At 39.4% G+C, this 19,531-nt stretch overlaps 1 protein-coding gene across 1 annotated transcript; it reads left to right on the top strand.

Annotated features, from left to right (window-relative positions):
- The first annotated feature begins 1 nt into the window (after nucleotide 1).
- CRYZ (crystallin zeta) lies at nucleotides 2-19,531 on the top strand. The gene is made up of 9 exons (XM_063298132.1): nucleotides 2-143; nucleotides 8,605-8,721; nucleotides 9,294-9,446; nucleotides 12,323-12,486; nucleotides 14,195-14,246; nucleotides 16,255-16,404; nucleotides 18,497-18,598; nucleotides 18,685-18,780; nucleotides 19,176-19,531. Exons 2-9 carry the CDS (start codon nucleotides 8,611-8,613, stop codon nucleotides 19,338-19,340), a joined length of 993 nt encoding a protein of 330 aa, XP_063154202.1. The 5' UTR covers nucleotides 2-143; nucleotides 8,605-8,610; the 3' UTR covers nucleotides 19,341-19,531.

Raw genomic sequence — 19,531 nt, 5'->3', positions numbered from 1 at the left:
ATTTTCTGAGCCCCAGATACTCGGAAGTAAACGTTCGATGATCCCTTTCGGGCTTTACCCTCCCTCCGTACATCCTTAGAAGCAAAGGCCTGGGAGAGTCTTCTCTGCTTATCCCAGAACCCGAGGTGACGTTGAGCCGAGAGGTACAAAATTGTAACGACGGTTTGCGGCATGACTCGACTGTGATTGTAGGCGTGGTGTCCTTTAGATTTATACACCTCCTGTTTTACGGAGCTACCTAGTGCTTCCTCTTCCAGTTTTTCCCCACGACGACCTTGTGAAGTGGCTCGGGCTGAGAGAGAGAGAGAGTGACTGGCCCGAAGTCACCTAGGATGCCTCTGTGGCTGAGGGTGGACTAGAGTCCGGGTCTCCCTGGTGCCAGTCTTACACCATAGCCCTGTGCTTTTCGACCTTGGCAACTTTAAGATGTGTGGACTTCCAATTCCACATCTTAAAGTTGCCACGGTCGAAAAACACTGGGTTAACCGCTACACCACTCTGACTTCTCCACCAGGTTGCCCCGGGCTAGACCAAGAAGTCAACAAAACAGCGGAAAAAGGCAGCATTAGCCTAGTTTTGTATTGTTCCCAAGTACCTGGACATACCCATGAAGTCACCAGAAGCTGAGATCAATTCAAGGATTCATTCCTCTCCTCCTGACCCCCCGCCCCGGGGATCTATAACACTCCTGATAGAAAGCTCGACTAGACAGCTGTTTAGCACAACTGGGAAGCCAGGGTTCTTTAGTTGTTCAGCCGCAGCACCCCTCCAGTGCTTGGTATTAGCTGCGCTGACTGGAGCTACAGTCCTGCAAACTTCAGGAGGGCCACGTGTCTTTGCTCAAAGGGCAGTCATTCATATTGTGTAATAGCGAAAGGTCGGGGTTGTTTCCTGGCAGACATTCCAGAGCAATAAACCACAGGAGGATTGTTCGTCCAGGAATAACTCTTACTTTGTTCTTTGGGTATGAACGGGATTGAAATCTAATATTTATTTCCTTTATTTATTGGATTTTGAGGCTGCCCAATTCCAGAAAGTCTCTAGGCAGCTTACAGTATTTAAAAGAATATAATTTAAAAGAGACGTGACTGCCTGGACAAAACTCCATAAATGACATCCAGAAAAATTGCAGTCGTGATGGTGGTTGCTTAATTAAGAAGAAATCTGCATTGAATGATAACACAGCTAAGTTCTGAATAAAAAAAGAACTGCTAGGTCTGTCATGTGGAAATGCAGATGCCCACTATATGGCAGCAGAGAGATGTCAAAACTAAGTCTTTGCCATCGTGTGGCCATCCAGATTTCTAGTAAGTACAGATTTAGTAGCCCTAGAAAAGAGAATAGGGATAGGGATACAGTTCTTGCAACCTTATTTTGGAATAGGTCCCATTTAAGGCAATTTTTGCCTTTCGGCTTTTGGTGAGGAGAATGGCAGTTTGAATAGGTCTTTTCACAAGCTCCACGGATTGATCTGTCAGTGCAGCAATTTTTGGGCTCAGGCAGGTATCCTTGGAGCCCAGAAGTGTTCTCCAGATCAAGAAGAACCTCAGGAATTACCCGTCATGTCCTCCAGATCACTGGTCATAGCCAGAAGATCGCAAAACCAAGTTTAATGATCAAACAGCTGGGAGATGGGGCTGTCATCTTTTCCCAAGCTGCACTGAAGCTGAACAAATGGACTCTAAAACCAACCACCCCGTTTCTTAAATCACTAATTTGTTTGCTACTTTTAGTCTAAGAGGGGCTTTCTTCAACATGGATATGTGATTTCTCTTGGTGGCTTTTTCATTATTTTTGAATTTAATTTGTTGAAAAGTTGAACTTGGCTGGATATTTTATGTTTTGGGCAAAAGAAACCAAAAGCAGAAATTGTGGATACATTATTTAGAAACAAAAGGTTTTTTTTTTCTTTTTTAGATTTAACTGGCGGTATTTCTCATTGTTTTTTGTGGGATTTAACATATCTGCTTTTTTGGAATTGGGAATTTCATGGCTACTGTGGGGAAGTGGTTATTGTTGCTTTTTCTTAACAAGCTTATTGGATACTTCCCATAAACAACTCTAATGGAAAGATTTTCGCTTTCCTCACATGATCTTTGACTGCCTAGTCTACCCCTGTTGACTCTGCTATTTTGGTTGTGTTGGCCACTTTTAGTTGCTAAAGGGAGCCAAAGACCATGGCTTTAAGGAGGTTCCAACATTGTGGGTCTGATGATTCTGAAAAGATAAGAAACATGATTGAAGAAATTTCTAACACCTTTAAACACTCTTTTGAGTCCGTTGAAAAGAAGATGGAAATTAAATTCTCTGACTTTGAGAAAAAGATTGAACAACAATTAGAAAAGATTGTTGGAGAGGTGAAACAGGTAACAGATCAAGTGGATTTTTTAGAAACTAAGATGGACAATTTAAGGCAATTTTTGGACAAATGCTCATGCAGTAGATTTTACATCAACAATTCAATACCAGTTTACTAGCGCTGAAGACTAGGACTAGCCAATATAGGTGTGATCTCTTCCAAGACAGATGGAATCAACCTTTGTGCATTCCTATGGCAACTTTAAAAGCTAATGTGTTTGCTAATTTGACCCATGAATCCTGTAGAAGGAGTTTTCTTGGCTGTTCAAATAATGCAGAGATAAAGAAGGACAACAAAGAAATTCAGTGACTCTGGTGAACTATATGTTATATATTTGGGGCAGAAGATGGAAATCATAGCAGAATGAGAAAATGGAACATGAACACAATTGAGAGTCCAGCAAAGAGCCAAAGAATATATTTTAAAATAGTGGGATTTAATTCAGACCTTTGCACTATGATCATTTATAAACTACAATGCTGAATTATAGTTTATTTATTAACTTACGGTAAATGACCAACGAAGTAGTTACAACATTAAATTAAATTTAATTAATTAAAAAAATCTAAAAGCAGGCTCAAATACAATAAAAGCAAATAAAACCCTAAAGACCTGCTAGTTAAAATTTACATGTATAGAAAGTAAACATAATAAAACATAATAAAACATAATAAAACAGAGCAGGACAAAGTAGCTAAAATTACAATAAATTTAAAATAAAAGAATGAAAGAACTTCCTCATTACAGAATTCCAAGATTAGGACATTTTAAGCCTTCTTATGGCAATAGTTGCCAATAAGAACGTGGAAACTGTTCGTGATAATGGGGTTCCAGTCCAAGAGTAGGAACTCAATCACCTCTTCCTTTTAGAAGCTTGATCTTTACAAGGAGGAGGTATAGGTATATCAGTACGTAGGTTCTTATAAAAGGAACAGTGCAGGAATATGTGTGCTAAGGTCTTAGGTTCATTCTGGCCACAGGGGCAATTTTGTTGTTTATTCGTTCAGTCGCTTCCGACTCTTCGTGACTTCATGGACCAGCCCACGCCAGAGCTTCCTGTCGGTCGTCAACACCCCCAGCTCCCCCAGGGACGAGTCCATCACCTCTAGGATATCATCCATCCACCTTGCCCTTGGTCGGCCCCTCTTCCTTTTGCCTTCCACTCTCCCTAGCATCAGCATCCTCTCCAGGGTGTCCTGTCTTCTCATTATGTGGCCAAAGTATTTCAGTTTTGCCTTTAATATCATTCCCTCAAGTGAGCAGTCTGGCTTGATTTCCTGGAGGATGGACTGGTTTGATCTTCTTGCAGTCCAAGGGACTCTCAGAATTTTCCTCCAACACCACAGTTCAAAAGCATTGATCCTCCTTCTCTCAGCCTTTCATATGGTCCAGCTCTCTCAGCCATATGTTACTACTGGGAACACCATTGCTTTAACTATGCGGACCTTTGTTGTCAGTGTGATGTCTCTGCTCTTAACTATTTTATCGAGATTTGTCATTGCTCTTCTTCCAAGGATTAAACATCTTCTGATTTCCTGACTGCAGTCAGCATCTGCAGTAATCTTCGCACCTAGAAATACAAAGTCTTTCACTGCTTCTACATTTTCTCCCTCTATTTGCCAGTTATCAATCAAGCTGGTTGCCATAATCATGGTTTTTTGAGGTTTAGCTGCAAGCCAGCTTTTGCACTGTCTTCTTTCACCTTGATCATAAGGCTCCTCAGTTCCTCTTCGCTTTCAGCCATCGAAGTGGTATCATCTGCATATCTGAGATTGTTAATGTTTCTTCCAGTGATTTTAACCCCAGCCTTGGATTCCTCAAGCCCAGCATGTCGCATGATGTGTTCTGCGTACAAGTTGAATAGGTAGGGTGAGAGTATACAGCCCTGCTGTACTCCTTTCCCAATCTTAAACCAGTCCGTTGTTCCGTGGTCTGTTCTTACTGTTGCTACTTGGTCGTTATACAGATTCTTCAGGAGGCAGACAAGATGATTTGGTATCCCCATACCACTAAGAACTTGCCACAATTTGTTATGGTCCACACAGTCAAAGGCTTTAGAATAGTCAATAAAACAGAAGTAGATGTTTTTCTGAAACTCCCTGGGTTTTTCCATTATCCATCGGATATTGGCAATTTGGTCCCTAGTTCCTCTGCCTTTTCTAAACCCAGCTTGTACATCTGGCAATTCTTGCTCCATGAATTGCTGAAGTCTACCTTGCAGGATCTTGAGCATTACCTTACTGGCATGAGAAATGAGTGCCACTGTTCAATAGTTTGAACGTTCTTTAGTGTATCCCTTTTTTGGTATGGGGATATAAGTTAATTTTTTCCAATCTGATGGCCATTCTTGTGTTTTCCAAATTTGCTGGCATATAGCATGCATTACCTTGACAGCATCACCTTGCAAGATTTTGAACAGTTCAGCTGGGATGCCGTCATCTCCTGCTGCCTTGTTATTAGCAATGCTTCTTAAGGCCCATTCAACCTCACTCTTCAGGATGTCTAGCTCTAGCTCACTGACCACACCGTCAAAGCTATCCCTGATATTGTTATCCTTCCTATACAGGTCTTCTGTATATTCTTGCCACCTTTTCTTGATCTCTTCTTCTTCTGTTAGGTCCTTGCCATCTTTGTTTTTGATCATGCCCATTTTTGCCTGGAATTTACCTCCAATGTTTCTAATTTTCTGGAAGAGGTCTCTTGTCCTTCCTATTCTATTGTCTTCTTCCACTTCCACGCATTGCTTGTTTAAAAATAATTCCTTATCTCTTCTGGCTAACCTCTGGAATTTTGCATTTAATTGGGCATATCTCCCCTATCACTGTTGCCTTTTGCTTTCCTTCTTTCTTGGGCTACTTCTAGTGTCTCAGCAGGCAGCCACTTTGCCTTCTTGGTTTTCTCTTTCTTTGGGATGTATTTTGTTGCTGCCTCCTGAACAATGTTGTAAACTTCTGTCTATAGTTCTTCCAGGATCCTATCTACTAAGTCCACTCCCTTAAATCTATTCTTCACCTCCACCGCATATTCTTTAGGGATATTAGTGAGCTCATATCTAGCTGATCTGTGGGTCTTCCCTAATCTCTTTAGTCTGATCCTAAATTGTGCAAGAAGAAGTTTGTGATCTGAACTACAGTCAGCTCCAGGTCTTGTTTTACTGACTATATAGATGTCCCCCACCAGGGGCAATTACAGTCTGTTAAATGCAAGGAAACCCTTTTAATGTGGGTGGGCACAAGGGAATCTATAGTCCAATATATCTGGAGAACAAGGCTGTGCATTGCTTAGAATTCAGTTCCAAAAACATCCTTTAGAGCATCTGTGAACTTTGCACCTATCTGCAAGTCTTTTAAATCAACTACTTTAGATAGCTGCAGACTTTAAAGTAGCTGCTTTAAAGAGTTGCAGACAAGCACTATGTTTGTTTCCTAAACTCTCCAAGGCACTGGATCCAAAAAGGTTTACAGTCCTACTGGAGAATGCCATGTTGAAGAAGACTAGTGTGGGTAAAATGTGCTGTATAATACTTACTGTAGTGGGTGACTCTTCACTCCTAGTTGGACTTCTAGATGTTTAAAATGGACAAAGAAACCAACAGGAAATTCTTTCTCTATTACTGTATTGTGTCCACCCAAACCAGGGTTCTCAAACTGTGTGTTGTAACCCGCATGGAAGTCATGAACAACTTCAAGAGGTCATAGAAAGTGGGCTTAGAGTTTTGAATATTACTACCCTTGCAAATAATTTTTCCACTTGCTTGCTTTTCATTCATTCATTCAATTTTTATCCTGCCTTTATTATTTTTATAAATAACTCAAGGCGGTGAACATACCTAATACTCCTTCCTCCTCCTATATTCCCCACAACAACAACCCTCTGAGGTGAGTTGGGCTGAGAGAGAGTGACCGACCCAAGGTCACCCAGCCGGCTTTCATGCCAAAGGTGGGACTAGAACTTTCAGTCTCCTGGTTTTTAACCCAGCACCTTAACCACTAGACCAAACTGGCTCATACCAGAAGCATACTTTCATACCAGAAGGACAAGGATTCTATGAATTATCAACAGTATTATATTATTTAAGCTATTACTTACGTTATAAAACTTTATTTTGAAATAAATGCAAATTCATCCATTAAAATCTATTGATTATTTATTTATTTATTTATTTTCTATCCTGCCTTTATTATTTTTATAAATAACCCAAGGCAGTGAACATACCTAATACTCCTTCCTCCTCCTATTATGTCAGAAATCGCAATAAATAAATAAATAAATTGCTTTGATTAAAGTATAATGTATTTTGTAGAATAGTTTTTTTAATGCAATTGAAAAGGACAAAATTCTTATTTCTGAGAGTGTAACAACTGATTCCAATTGATCATGTGAACAAATTGTTACAAGATATTGACGATCCACTGACTGTAATGATTGCCTATTCTAAAACATTATCAGACTTGCAGTCAGAAGTTTAAGGATATCTGATTTATTGAAGAACAGTATGCAGGATTGCAAAGAAAGCTGAGAATGATGAAAGCGCGGCAAATTCAAACTAAAAACCCTTGGTGCAAACGAAATCCCTCCCCCGGTAGAATCTTCTCACGTCCACAATCCCAGGTACTCCTAACGGTTCCTGATGGTCTGCGGGAAAAGTCCTTGAACAGAGAACATAACCCAAACATATTCCATTCCCCTGTTTCCACATACAGATCTTGGTACAAGGTCTCACAGCAGCTCCCTCCCAAACGGAAACGCACGTCAGTGCCATGGCATGTGAAATGTTACGATGTATGAACTACATTGAATCAGTGAACATGACACTGACTTTGACCACTGATAATCGGACTCAGCTGTTCTCAGAAATATTAGTATATCTCTGACTTCTCTACTGATATGATCTGTAGCCATATATCACTGGTGTGTCTGTAAGTTTTCATATATTTTGGTTTCACAAATCTTTTTGTTACTGCAAAAGGATGGGCTCAATATGTTTTTTAAATCAGAAAACACTCTTCACTGGGAATATGAAACAAAGCAAACTGAAAAGACATACGGAATGACACCATGCAGTCTTAGCCAAGAAACCTTGAATTTTTTCATTTGAATAGTTGAAAGGAAGGAATAAAATGTGAACTAGTTAATTCAATCTGCAACATTCAGTTTGTGCAAATCAGGATTTTCTATAGTTGGCACTCTGGGGAGCAAATATTGATCTGCAGCCAAATGTTCTCAGGAAAAGGCAAGGCTGCTTTAAGGTGTTTCACACAAGTCCTAGGTTCATGCTCCCATGTACCCCAAATCACTTTTTGGAGACTGGATCTAAAACACTGCATAGCCCTTTATTACTGTTTATGTGTTCATCTGCCAAGGACTGTTTGCATTTTGCCTAAAGAGGAGGGTTTGCATTTTTGTCCTTTATTGGTTGAGATCACATAATACACTAAATCCAAATTAACGAAACAGTGGCTCCATTTTACCGTAGTCTAGCATGTTTTGCAAACCCAGTCATTCTGAGTTCAGGAAAGATTTTTCTCTGTGAATGAGCATTTGTCTGGAATTTGAGCAGAACTGAGCATACTGTACAGTAATAATGCTATGTTATGAATAGTATTATTAAGTTATAGGTATGCCTTTGCTTTCTTTTGGTCCACAAACAAAAAGAAGGTGCCAGTTATTTGCCTGTCAGATCAAAGTCCCTGTAATCCTAATTTGAATGTTTGTTGATTTTGCCTTCCCTGAGATTTTATTGGCACCAGGATCCTTCAGTCTATGTGGTATTTTGATTCTATCCTTCCAGGAGCTCAAGGTAGCACATGTTGTATTCCCCTTCTGGTTATTTTCACAATTCTGTGAGGTGGGCTAGGTTGTGTGGCAATCCTCCTTGTGAGTTTCATGGTTCAGTAGGGACTCACCAGTCCTAATCTAGCACTCTGTTCCCTCGCAAAGTCCTGTTAACTTTGCAGTGCAGTAAATCATTCAGAGGATGTGATGCATGATGCCAGCTCAAAGTAATATATTTGTTTATACGTACTTTGCTACGTTTGATTCATGATTCACATTGTGGGTGGAATTTTATCCTTTTAGGGCTAAGAGTCAGATGGCCCCATGGGGAACATAAAGTAAAACAGAAAGAAATAGGTAGAGAACTACTGATTTAAATTTCAGCTGAAGAGCAAGTCATTTGATTCTCTTTGAAGTGAAAAAGGTAGCAGATATTCAGATACTGTAGTTTTATATTTGTGCATTTTCAGGTTGTCATGGCAACAGGAAGAAATTTAATGAGAGCCATAAAAGTGTTTGAATTTGGTGGGCCTGAAGTGCTCAAACTGCAGCTGGATATGTTATTACCAATTCCAAAAGAGAACCAGGTAAAAACAAAGAATATGGAATCTTGTTGGTTTTGCTACTGCTACTGTTAATACTATTCTTAAACATAAGGTCCTGCTCAGATAATGAAAATGCAAAATACGCTGCAGGTTGACTAAAATTTGATAGGATAATGCAAATAATTCCGTTTCAGAAAGTACAATGAAGAAAATAATGGCAATGGCAGCTTAATAGGAACCCAGCATTTGTATTTGGATAATTGAAATTGACATTAACAGTCTGGAACATATTCCTGGACTACTCCACCAACGGTTGTGGTGGATCTGTGTGTGGATTCCCACTTAGTAGGAAGACAGCAGGGAAATAGGATGATTAATCATTCCGGGGGGATGGACGATAGGAGTGAAGATATTGTCCAAGCCATCTTGTTCAGTGACTGACACATCCATGTGGATGCTGGGGGTTGTGATTTAATGCCTCTGAAGGGAGGCAAATCAGGGGTGATTGCAGTCTTATCTCTGACCTGAGAGACCTTAGATTGTGGGGTTGCACACTTAAAAGTATTCTCCTTCCTTTTGAAGTGAGTTATTAAACATAATTTTTTCTCCTCCAGGTTCTCATCAAAGTTCATGCATGTGGGATTAACCCACTAGACACCTATATCCGTTCTGGAACTTATAAAAGGAAGCCATCTTTACCATATACACCAGGTACAGATGTAGCTGGAGTAGTACAAGACGTTGGAGAACATGTAACTGCTTTCAAGGTACTGGATTGCTAGTTGCTCACTTCCTATCTCTAACACATTAATTTTTAGGCCTGGGAAATAGATTCTTACTTGGGTTTTCTGGCCTTGATACAGTTCCCATACCTCATCTCCCCAGATGTGTGACATTTGATTTGTTGCCATTCCTTGCTATATTGCTTCATTTTATTACTGCCAGTTTGCCTTTAAAGTGTAGTCTTTGAAAGCTGAATTATTTCAGGCACATCTATATCTTGTATTCAGAGTCTTGTTTGTTGATTTGACGATTCCTTTGTTGCCTGAATACGCCCATCCATTATTGTCATGAGTGCCGTTGAGCTGAAGACATCAGCGCAATGGCACACATGACAATAACAAGGAAACAGGGGAAGGGGCTCAAGATAAGTAGCCATCAACTTACAAAGACTGAAGGACAAGAGACAATGGCTAAACGGATCGCGAGGCACACCCAAGCTGTTAGCGCTAACGCAATGGAGATCGCCCAGCTGACAGCAATCACCGGAGGAATAGGGAAACCGATGATGGGCGATCCCGGAACGCCAGCGGGGCCTCGCAACCCCTCACCTACCGGCAGGACAGCGTGTTGGACAAAGGGGGGTGACGTAACCGCGAGTGAGGGGGCGCTGACCGGCGCGGGGTATTTAAACCCCACACCGGCGCGCTCCTGTCACTCTCAGCTTTTTTCCTATACTGTACCTACACTGCGAATAAATCAGAGCCTGTTCCACAGAATCAGCGTCTGAGTATTACTCGGAGGTAGGCAGCGCATGACAATTATTTACTAAGGATTTCCACTTAAAGAAAAGGTTCATTTGAATTGCTTACCCTACCTTTATTAACTATCCAGAGTCTCTCTTTCTCTGAATAATAGTGCAAGAATTACATGCATAGATACTGAAGAAATAGCTTCAGATTGTCAAGTTCAAAGGATATTTTGATTTTCCTTATTTTCTGTGTGCAACGGCATCATTCTGCTAATAGCCAGAATTCCTGTTAAAAGAAGATACCTCTGCCTGGTTTTCCCGCTTGGTTTTGTGAGGGAAATACAAATTCTGCACACTCTTTTCTAAATAATATATCTACTAATATAAGGAGGTGGGTTTTTAGGCATCAAGAATTACCTGAAATGTATCTAAAATCTGGAAATCTGGGAAGTTGGATCTCATTTTGGAAGTTTGTCATTTTGCTGGTATTTTTATGATAATTTTATTAAACATTATTAAACATTACAGTTAAAAAGATAAAAATTAATACAAACTAAAAAAAAGAAAAGAAAAGAAAAAATAGGAAGTGCAGAAAAGAAAAGAAGAAAGAAAAATAAAGAAGAAAGAAAAAGAATATAGTAAAGAAAAAGAAAAGAAATATATAATTGGGACTTAATCCTTTCATCCCAAGTGTAAACAATTTTAGTAACTTATCACCTTCTCTTAAAATACAACAAATGATCTCTTCTTCCCATATCTCATCTCTTATCTATAAACAAATCCTTAAAGCCTTGTCATTCAGTCTGGGTCTGCAAAAGTCCATTAAGGACAACATATCTATTTTAACCTTGATCAAGTTAACCAACTTTATATTCCTTTCTTTTACTTTTAATAGTCTTGATCTCTAATCCTTTCAAATAATGTCCTAAAACTTGATTTCTTTTCATTTTTGATTTGTCCCTTCTCACAAAATCCTTCAAAACTTTAACAAATCTCTTTTGTAAATCCAATATAAAAAAGTTATCCAGGTCATTCTTTTGGTTTGTTATATATATATATATATATTTAATTGCTAAGACATCAGCCAATTTCATTTGTACATCCAATATAGCATATTTTTTCCATATCATTCTTAGATCAGTCTCAGTCTTGTCTGGTAAAACTTGTTCCTCTTCCATAACATCTTTTAAATACAGTCTATCTATAATGACAGACGCTCTTAAAATTAACTTCTAGGTCCATTGTTCACAAATATCCTTCCATAGTCCAATGTTAAAGTATTTTGCTCCATTCTGTATTAGTAAGTCAAATTTAAGTGTCCTTCTCCTTTAATTGTAATCTTAAGTTCCTTCTGGTTCCCGCTAGGTCCAACCTTCAAAGTCCCATCCTATCATGTTTTTTTTAAAAGAATTCAAAACAACAGCATTTTCACATGGAAGGCTTCTTATAATTAATTTCAAAATCTTATTTCAGATCCATCTGGACCTTTAATCTGTTTGTAACTTTCCAAAATCAACGTTCTAGTCACCTTTTTGCAGTTTATTTTTTTTGAAAAGAATGTTTTAAAGTCCTTAAACTTGTATTTAAAACTTCTTTCACTAAGGATTGAAGGAAACTCACCTGGTGTTTTCAGACTTGTCATGCCAAAGGTTCCTAATAGCTGAAAAGTCATTAACAAGCAATTTCCAAAAGTGATTTAAAAAGGCAGTATGTGAACCCAGTGTTCTTTGAAAAGATGCCAACCATGGTTTGAGCTAAGGTGCTATTCCCTCATCTCCCGGAGCTCTAAACCCTCTGGAGACTGCTGTCTTGCAGTCCCTTTGCAAGGAGCAACTGTCTGGAGCACTTGTGGGCGATCTCAAGTCCTCTCCTTGTCCGGAGAGGAATTACAAAGAGCTGGTCTATTTGCTGGCTCTTCATTTGCCGTGGTTGTCGGCTCCGCTTTTAGCAGAGCTCTCTTCAGTTCACCATTTCTGCCCCGGAAGTCCCATTTTGCTGGTATTTTAAGAACAACCTGATATACTATATATGCATTTTTGTTCACCTCATGTTTCTCTTCTAACTGTATTTTGTCAGGATTTCATTCTGTTTTTATGTGCACACTCGCAAAAAAACGGAAACACCCCCCCACCCCTTTTGATTAATTTTTGTGCATTTGTTTACTCCTGTTAGAAAGGTGACCGGGTTTTTACCCTGGGCACTATCTCTGGTGGTTATGCTGAATATGCTGTCGCATCAGTTGACACCATTTTTCCTTTGTCTGATAAACTGGACTTCAAGCAAGGTGCTGCAATTGGAATTCCATATTTTACTGCATACCGAGCCCTCTTTCAAAAGTAAGATACCACTTCCTAAAACTACTTTTAAGCTCTTAATTAAGACACACACCCCTGGCTTTCCAAATTTACTCCTATTAATTCTTTCTGAATTAGAATTGTAAGCGTAAGCACTTTATGACTTTAGTGCTTTTCCGTTTTGAGCCTCAGGAAAAAGTAACCATATAAAAAGAAATCTTCACAGAGGTTGCTGGAGACATTCATTGAATATTATTTTGCCAGTGGTACTGCAAGCAAGCATATGTCTGGTTGTTGGTTTGTTCTGTAACAAGAGCCTACCCTGGTATTATGCAAGTGATCAGATAAGTAGATACACAGACACACACACGGACACATTTTTATACAAATCTGTACAACTTATACATCAGCATTTTCCAAATAAGTGCCCTTCAAAGGGGATGGACTGCATCATCCCAGTACCATCCAGAAGCTTAGCCAATTGATATGCTGGCTGTGGAATATGGGAATTGTAATTCAACATACCAAGTTTGGAAAGGCTCGGATCTGCAATGAATATTTTTTTGTTTTTAATATTATTATATTTCTTGCTCATCTCCTCAGTGACAGTATTAATTTATAGGCATACAGGTAGTCCTTGGTTAATGACCACTCATTCAGTGACCATTTGAAGTTACGTGGTGCTGAACAAGTGGTACTTATGACCAGTCTTCGAAGTTCTAGCTGTCCCAGTGTGCCTGTGGTCACATGATTGTGGTCTAGGCACTTGGCAACCATCTCACACTTATAGTGGTTGCCACATCCTCTGGTCACGTGATCACCATTTGCCACCTTCTCTGCTGATTTCCCACAAGCAAAGTCAATGGAGAAGCTGGCAGGGAAGGCTGCAAGTAATTCTGTAAGTCTCCCCCACCTAGCAGGAGTCACCCTAGCCTGGCCACCCTTGCACCCTCCCCCACCTGGCAGCAGCCATCCCTGGCCTGGCTATGCTCGCACCTTGCTGGCTGCCTGCAGACCCTCCCTCACCTGGCAGCAGCCACTTACCGGCCCACTGGCCTGCTTACAAGCTGCCTCGGACTTGCAACTCCCTGCCGGCTTCCCCACTGTCTTTGTTTGTTGGAAGCTGGCAGGAAGTTACATGCAGGTAGTTGCTTAACAACTTGAAATCCTTGCTTAATGGCAGCAATGGGGACCGCCATTGCTAAGTGATGCAGTCACGTGACATCGTGCTTTATGACCGCATACCTTAGTGGCGGAAATTCCGGTCCCATTTGCCATTGTTAAGCAAGGACTACCTGTACTGTAATTTTTACATGTAAATAAATACTGACAGTCACATAAATATACAGGCAGTCCTCATTTAGCGACTGTTTGCAGTTAAGACGGTGATGAAAAAGTAACTTTGTGACCAATTCTTGCATTTACGACCTTCGCAGGTCTGTAAAGCAAAGGAAGCTGAAGGAACAGCATAAGCACACTCAGTTTCACTTAGTGATTATTTCACTTAATGACCAAGTTGCCAGTTCCAGTTGTGGTCACCAAATGAGGACTACCTGTAGTTGCCATAAATGGGTCTTTAGGGAATTAAAAATATTGAACTGATCCCGACTTAATTATCAAGAGTCCACTAATATAATTTTGAATGGATGATACTTTTTTCTCTGGCTCTGTAAATACTAGATTTTTGGGCTGCACAATGTGAAACTGTCAGACAGTTGTTACATTCAAAATATTCTTTATGTTTTTGCAGAGGATCAGGCAAAGCAGGAGAAACTGTGCTAGTCCATGGAGCAAGTGGAGGAGTAAGTGATTCTGTTTTTATTGCTGTATGCCACCCAGAGTTGCACTTTTGTGAGTTGGTGGCCATATAAGTCCTTTAAATAAATAAATATGTATGTATGTATGTACTTGGAAAAATTATCTTGTTCTTAAGCGGGGTTGATACTCCCTTTCAGGGTAAGCAACATTACACAGAGTGCAGAAAAGGCATAAGAAATGTTAAGCCCCCTCCCCCAAAGAACCATGAGATAAGAAAAAGGAAAGGAAAAGTACAGTACCTAAAGGTAGTTTACACCAGCGCCATTCACTATATCTATATGTATCTATCCTTTCAAAGTATCCCTTTTTTCACCACATCTGTTCACTGGCTCACACATTGCTTTTTGTTCCTTCGCTTCTCACCTTGCTCTTTTTGAGGTTCTCATCAACTTTATCCAATCACAACCTTCTTGGTCTGCCACTGCCACTTAATTCAGTCATTCTTCCTTCACTTTTTTCCAATTTAATTCTCATTTATACTTCTATCTGACAAAACCACCTCAGTTTTCTTCATTCGTACTGGTCACTTACTTTTGTATTCAGTCCATACTTGTTCCACACTGACCCATTCTTGATGCTTCTTGTTTTACGATACACGTTCTTTCAGTAGCCCATTCCACCTGCGTTCAACTTTTTTTTCCTGATCTACTCAGATCTCAAGTGGGCAGAAGCATACTTCATACACAGCTATTTTCACTTCATTGGACAAATGTTCATTCCATGCAACTGATCACACGACCCATAAAACCCATTTGTTTGTTTGTTTGTTTGATTTTTACCACCGCCCATCTTCCCCGCCCCAGGAGGGACTCTGGGCAGTTTACAGTAAAAACAAGTTAAAATTCAAAACAATTATAAATACAAAATACAATAAAAATGAAAATATGATAAAAGCTAGATGGCTGAAAGTTCTCTATCAGCCCATGAGTCTGAGGGCCGTTCCAGGATCGTCCTAGGATGCCAGCCATCCCCAAGAGTGGCAATTCTTCCCACTCCAGGCCTGCTGGCAAAACCAGGTTTTTAATTTTTTGCTAGGAGGTGTATGTACTATAAACGTCCCTTCTCAAATCCACATATTTCTCACCATCTGCTGAAGAGCAGAAACCTGGCCTATACGCCCGGTGAGTAGCAAAAAGCCACAGTGCAGTTCCCAAATTTTGTGCACTATTACCTTTAGCGCCTTTCAGGTAATTCTGCCAAATACCTTCTCTCACACACTTCACAAATAGCCCACTTTCTTTTTCTTGATTTGTCTTGTCTTTCCATGACACTTAAATATTGGATCATGTTCATTCAGAACTTTGTGCAATTTTTCCCCAAACACATTTCTAGTTTGTCCATCACATTATATAAAGCAGAATGACATTTGATTTCAAATTATGTAACGTATCCAATGAATCCCAGTACATTTCACATACAATATGCTTAGTGCTCATCCTACAGTACCCCCATAAAATATAAAGGGTTGCAACAAAGTGGTCCTCTGCTGGCAACTTCTTAAGCATTAAAAAAGGCTTATGATACTTGGAAATGTGTTGCTTGGAAATGCATCTTCCATAATGAAAAGTATGGGGTGTCTGCATTGCTTAGAGGAGTATTAAAAGGAGTAGCTTAAAGTTGATACCTTGGAAATGTGAAGGGAGAATGGTTGCATTATAGTGGTAATTGAGCAGATAGATTTTATACGCTACCTGAAATGGAATAACAGTATACCCTGATGGTTGATTTAATTATTCATTTGCCTGCTTTTGTTTCAGGGATGTTTGCACTATTGTTAAGAGAAAGAGTAGATTGTCTCATGCAGATGGTATCAAATAAGGGTGAGCTATAAACATATTAAACGCTATAACAAGTGAAATAATAGTTAATGAGTTAATGCTATGTGGTTGAATGTCTCCCATTCCGTAGCACTGTTGTTATGATATTATTATGCTGGAAACATGACCAATTCTTATCACTACCTTTGCTTTGCTTTCTCTTTCTGTTTCCTAGGTTGGAATAGCAGCATGCCAAACAGCAAGAGCTTATGGTCTGAAGGTTTGGGGCACAGCTGGGACAGAGGAAGGAATGAACCTAGTTTTGAAAAATGGCGCTTGCAGAGTATTTAATCATAGGAAGACAGATTACTTTGCTGAGATTAAGGTGATTTGAGAGTGCTGTCTGCTGTCCCACCTGTAACCTTTCAAAGATAAGTTCCCTTTAATTCCAGGAGACTCAGCTTTTAGGTAAACAAGTTTAGACTGCAGTCCTACTATGCTTTCCACATCTTGTTGAATTATGTGGGCTTTATTCCAATCGTAACCTTAAAGGTATGTACTGATTTCATTTCTCCCTTGTTGAATAAATATATAACGTTTGCTTCAGACTGCAGGTGGCAACATTTTTAGATGCTAACTTTCTCTCAGTCTTTGATACCAGTTTACTCATTCATTTTTTGTTTAGATCACTCCCTACTTCTTCCATATTAACGTGATGTGATATTTGTTGCAATGTTTGGTGGCAAACTTTGTGGGATTTTTTTAAAGTTAAAAAAAGACATCATTGAATTAGGGTAGGATCAAGATTATGTATCACACTATACTGAAAATGTGCCTATTATCATGAGTGAGAAACTTGTGAAGTCTTTCATATTCTTTTACTGAAATCTACTTCATAAATAACTTCACTGGTTGTTATATTACTTAATATTTTACAAATATGGAAGTGAGAACTAATGAACAAAATAAGATTTTTTAAAAATTTTTTTATCCCGCCTTTATTATTTTTACAAATAACTCAAGGCGAGCAATTCCTCCTATTTTCCCCACAACAGCAACCCTGTGAGGTGAGTTGGGCTGAGAGAGAGTGACTGGCCCAAAGTCACCCAGCCGGCTTTCATGCCTAAAGCAGGAGTAGAACTCACGGTCTCCTAGTTTCTAGCCCGTTGCCTTAACCACTAGACGAAATTGGCTCTAAGGTATATGTTTCCTTGAAGACATATATGTTTGTTAATAAAATAACATAGATTTCATACATACACATATACCCTTTGAGTCTGTATATTCCTGGCCACTGCTTGGACTAGTTCCTGCAGTTTTCTTTGCAAGGTTTTGGAACTGGTTTGCCATTGCCTGCTTCCTAGGGTTGAGAGAGAGGAACTGGCCTGGTTTCTAGCCTAGTACCTTAACTACCACATCAGACTGGCTCTATTTCTCTCATTAAAATACAGGTAATCCTTGTTTAGCAACTGCCTTGTTTAGCAACCATTTGCAGTTACAACTGTGATGAAAAAGTGACTTTACGACCAATCCTTGCATTTACAACCTCCACAGGTCTGTAAAGCAAAGAAAAGCTGAAGTAAGATCATAACCAGAGTTGCGGTTTCACTTAGTGATTGTTTTGCTTAACAACTGAGTTGCTTGTCTCAATTATGGTCACTAAATAAGGATTGCCTGTATTATTTCTGGCTAAATATATCTATCAATCAATATATATAGATATATAGCTATTTTTCTTTTATGATATAGTAGCATATGTGGAACAATTTTTTGGATTCTTTTAGGCAAAAGTTAACACCATAAAAAAAAGGTTTGGGTGTGAGAAACCACCATCCTTTCAGCCTTAAAGTTGGGCAGTTGAGGGAATGAACAGAGAAGGGCAACCGCCTGAGAATGCAAGAAGAAAGATGTAAATTATAAATGACCATTTGCATCTGTTTGGAGTTGGAGCTTATCTTCCCCACCTGGTCATCTTCTCTAGAGTTGCTGCACCTGATACCCCTGCTTGCTTTTTAAAATTTGTTTAAAATGTGTTTAACCCCCCTTAACATATGGTCTAGTGGTTAAGGCAATGGGTTAGAAACCAGGAGACTGTGATTTCTAGTCCCGCCTTAGGCATGAAAGCTGGCTGGGTGATTTGGGCCAGTCACTCTCTCAGGCCAGCACACCTCACAGAGTTGTTGTGGGGAAAATAGGAGGAGGAAGGAGTATTTGGTATGTTCGCTGCCTTGAGTTATTTATAAAAATAATAAAGGTGGGACAGAAAATAAATAAATAAAATATGGGTAGGGCAAGAGATAAATGCAATAATACTGTATCTATATTGATTTTTAAAAGTAGGTTATAGAAAATAATAGTTCCAATAGAAAGACTCTGTTGGAGCAAGGACTCCACGAAATAACAGTAACAATTCATAAATGACAAAATCTGCCAGTCTTCCATGGTTTCACAATGCGGCTGATTTATTTATTGTGTAGGAAATTGCTGGTGCCCAAGGCATAGATGTGATAATAGAGATGTTAGCCAACGTCAACCTTGCAAATGACTTGCAACTGCTGTCAAACAGAGGAAGAGTGATGGTAAACAAGCAGTTCCACTTTTTAATTAGTGGCTTACCATAAAGCATTCTATTTTATAATTTTCTTTTCATTCCTCTCTGTGACAGATTGTGGGTAGTCGTGGCCCAGTTGAGATAAACCCTAGGGATACTATGGGGAAAGAATCAAGCATCAGAGGAATTAGCTTATTTTCTGCCTCTAAGGTAAAAACTAAAATGATGTGACATGATAATAGGTTAAACTGAGCTGTTTATCTTTTCTGTTACACAATCTCAGATGATTGCCTCCATATGGAGAATTCTGGAAGTCTTTCTAACTTCCAGTCTGTTTTGTTTTGCCTTTCATTTAGCCATATAGTGTGAACTTTTCCATGAGTTGGGGGGGGGGGGCGCTTTACATTTACTTCCTGTCCAGGAGCTTTGGATTGGCTAATGAAGGGAATGGCTGGGTCTTGGTTTTTATAAGGCTTCCTTGGGACGAAGTAGATCAATGCTGACATTCCCACCAGTGTCAAATCAAAAGTCTGATTTCTGGAAAGGGCAGAATGTCTGAAATCTCCTTTAAATGCTTGATTTTAAATGTTCTCTTCTCCATTTAGGAAGAGATGCATGAATGCGCAGTGGCAGTTCTTGCAGGAATAGAAGCTGGTTGGCTGAAACCAGTAGTGGGCCCTGAATATCCAATGGAGAAAGTGGCAGAGGCTCATAAAGACATAATCCACAGCCGAGGGGCTTTGGGGAAGATGGTGCTTCTTACATGTTAATTCATGTTGTTAAGTTTCTCTGCAGAAATCATATAAATGCTGATTGCAGTCTTTATGCAGTGCATTTGAAATGCTATACAAAAATGTGATGTGGAAGTAAAAAACAACAGATACAACTGGTGTGAATTTGCATAACACATCTAAATATTTGTATCAGGTTTCACATGATTAAATGATTTACTTGTACCTTT

Source organism: Candoia aspera, chromosome 3, assembly GCF_035149785.1.
Source record: "Candoia aspera isolate rCanAsp1 chromosome 3, rCanAsp1.hap2, whole genome shotgun sequence".
Taxonomy (NCBI): Eukaryota; Metazoa; Chordata; class Lepidosauria; order Squamata; family Boidae; genus Candoia; species Candoia aspera.
This window is presented reverse-complemented; position numbering and strand designations above follow the sequence as displayed.

Bases quoted from the DNA above. Each gene is read 5' to 3' on its own strand.
- CRYZ (XM_063298132.1), top strand. From the start codon at position 8,611: ATGGCAACAGGAAGAAATTTAATGAGAGCCATAAAAGTGTTTGAATTT. The intron at 14,247-16,254 runs GTAAGTGATTCT...TCTGTTTCCTAG, and splicing joins TCCATGGAGCAAGTGGAGGA to GTTGGAATAGCAGCATGCCA. The intron at 16,405-18,496 runs GTGATTTGAGAG...TTTATTGTGTAG, and splicing joins ATTACTTTGCTGAGATTAAG to GAAATTGCTGGTGCCCAAGG.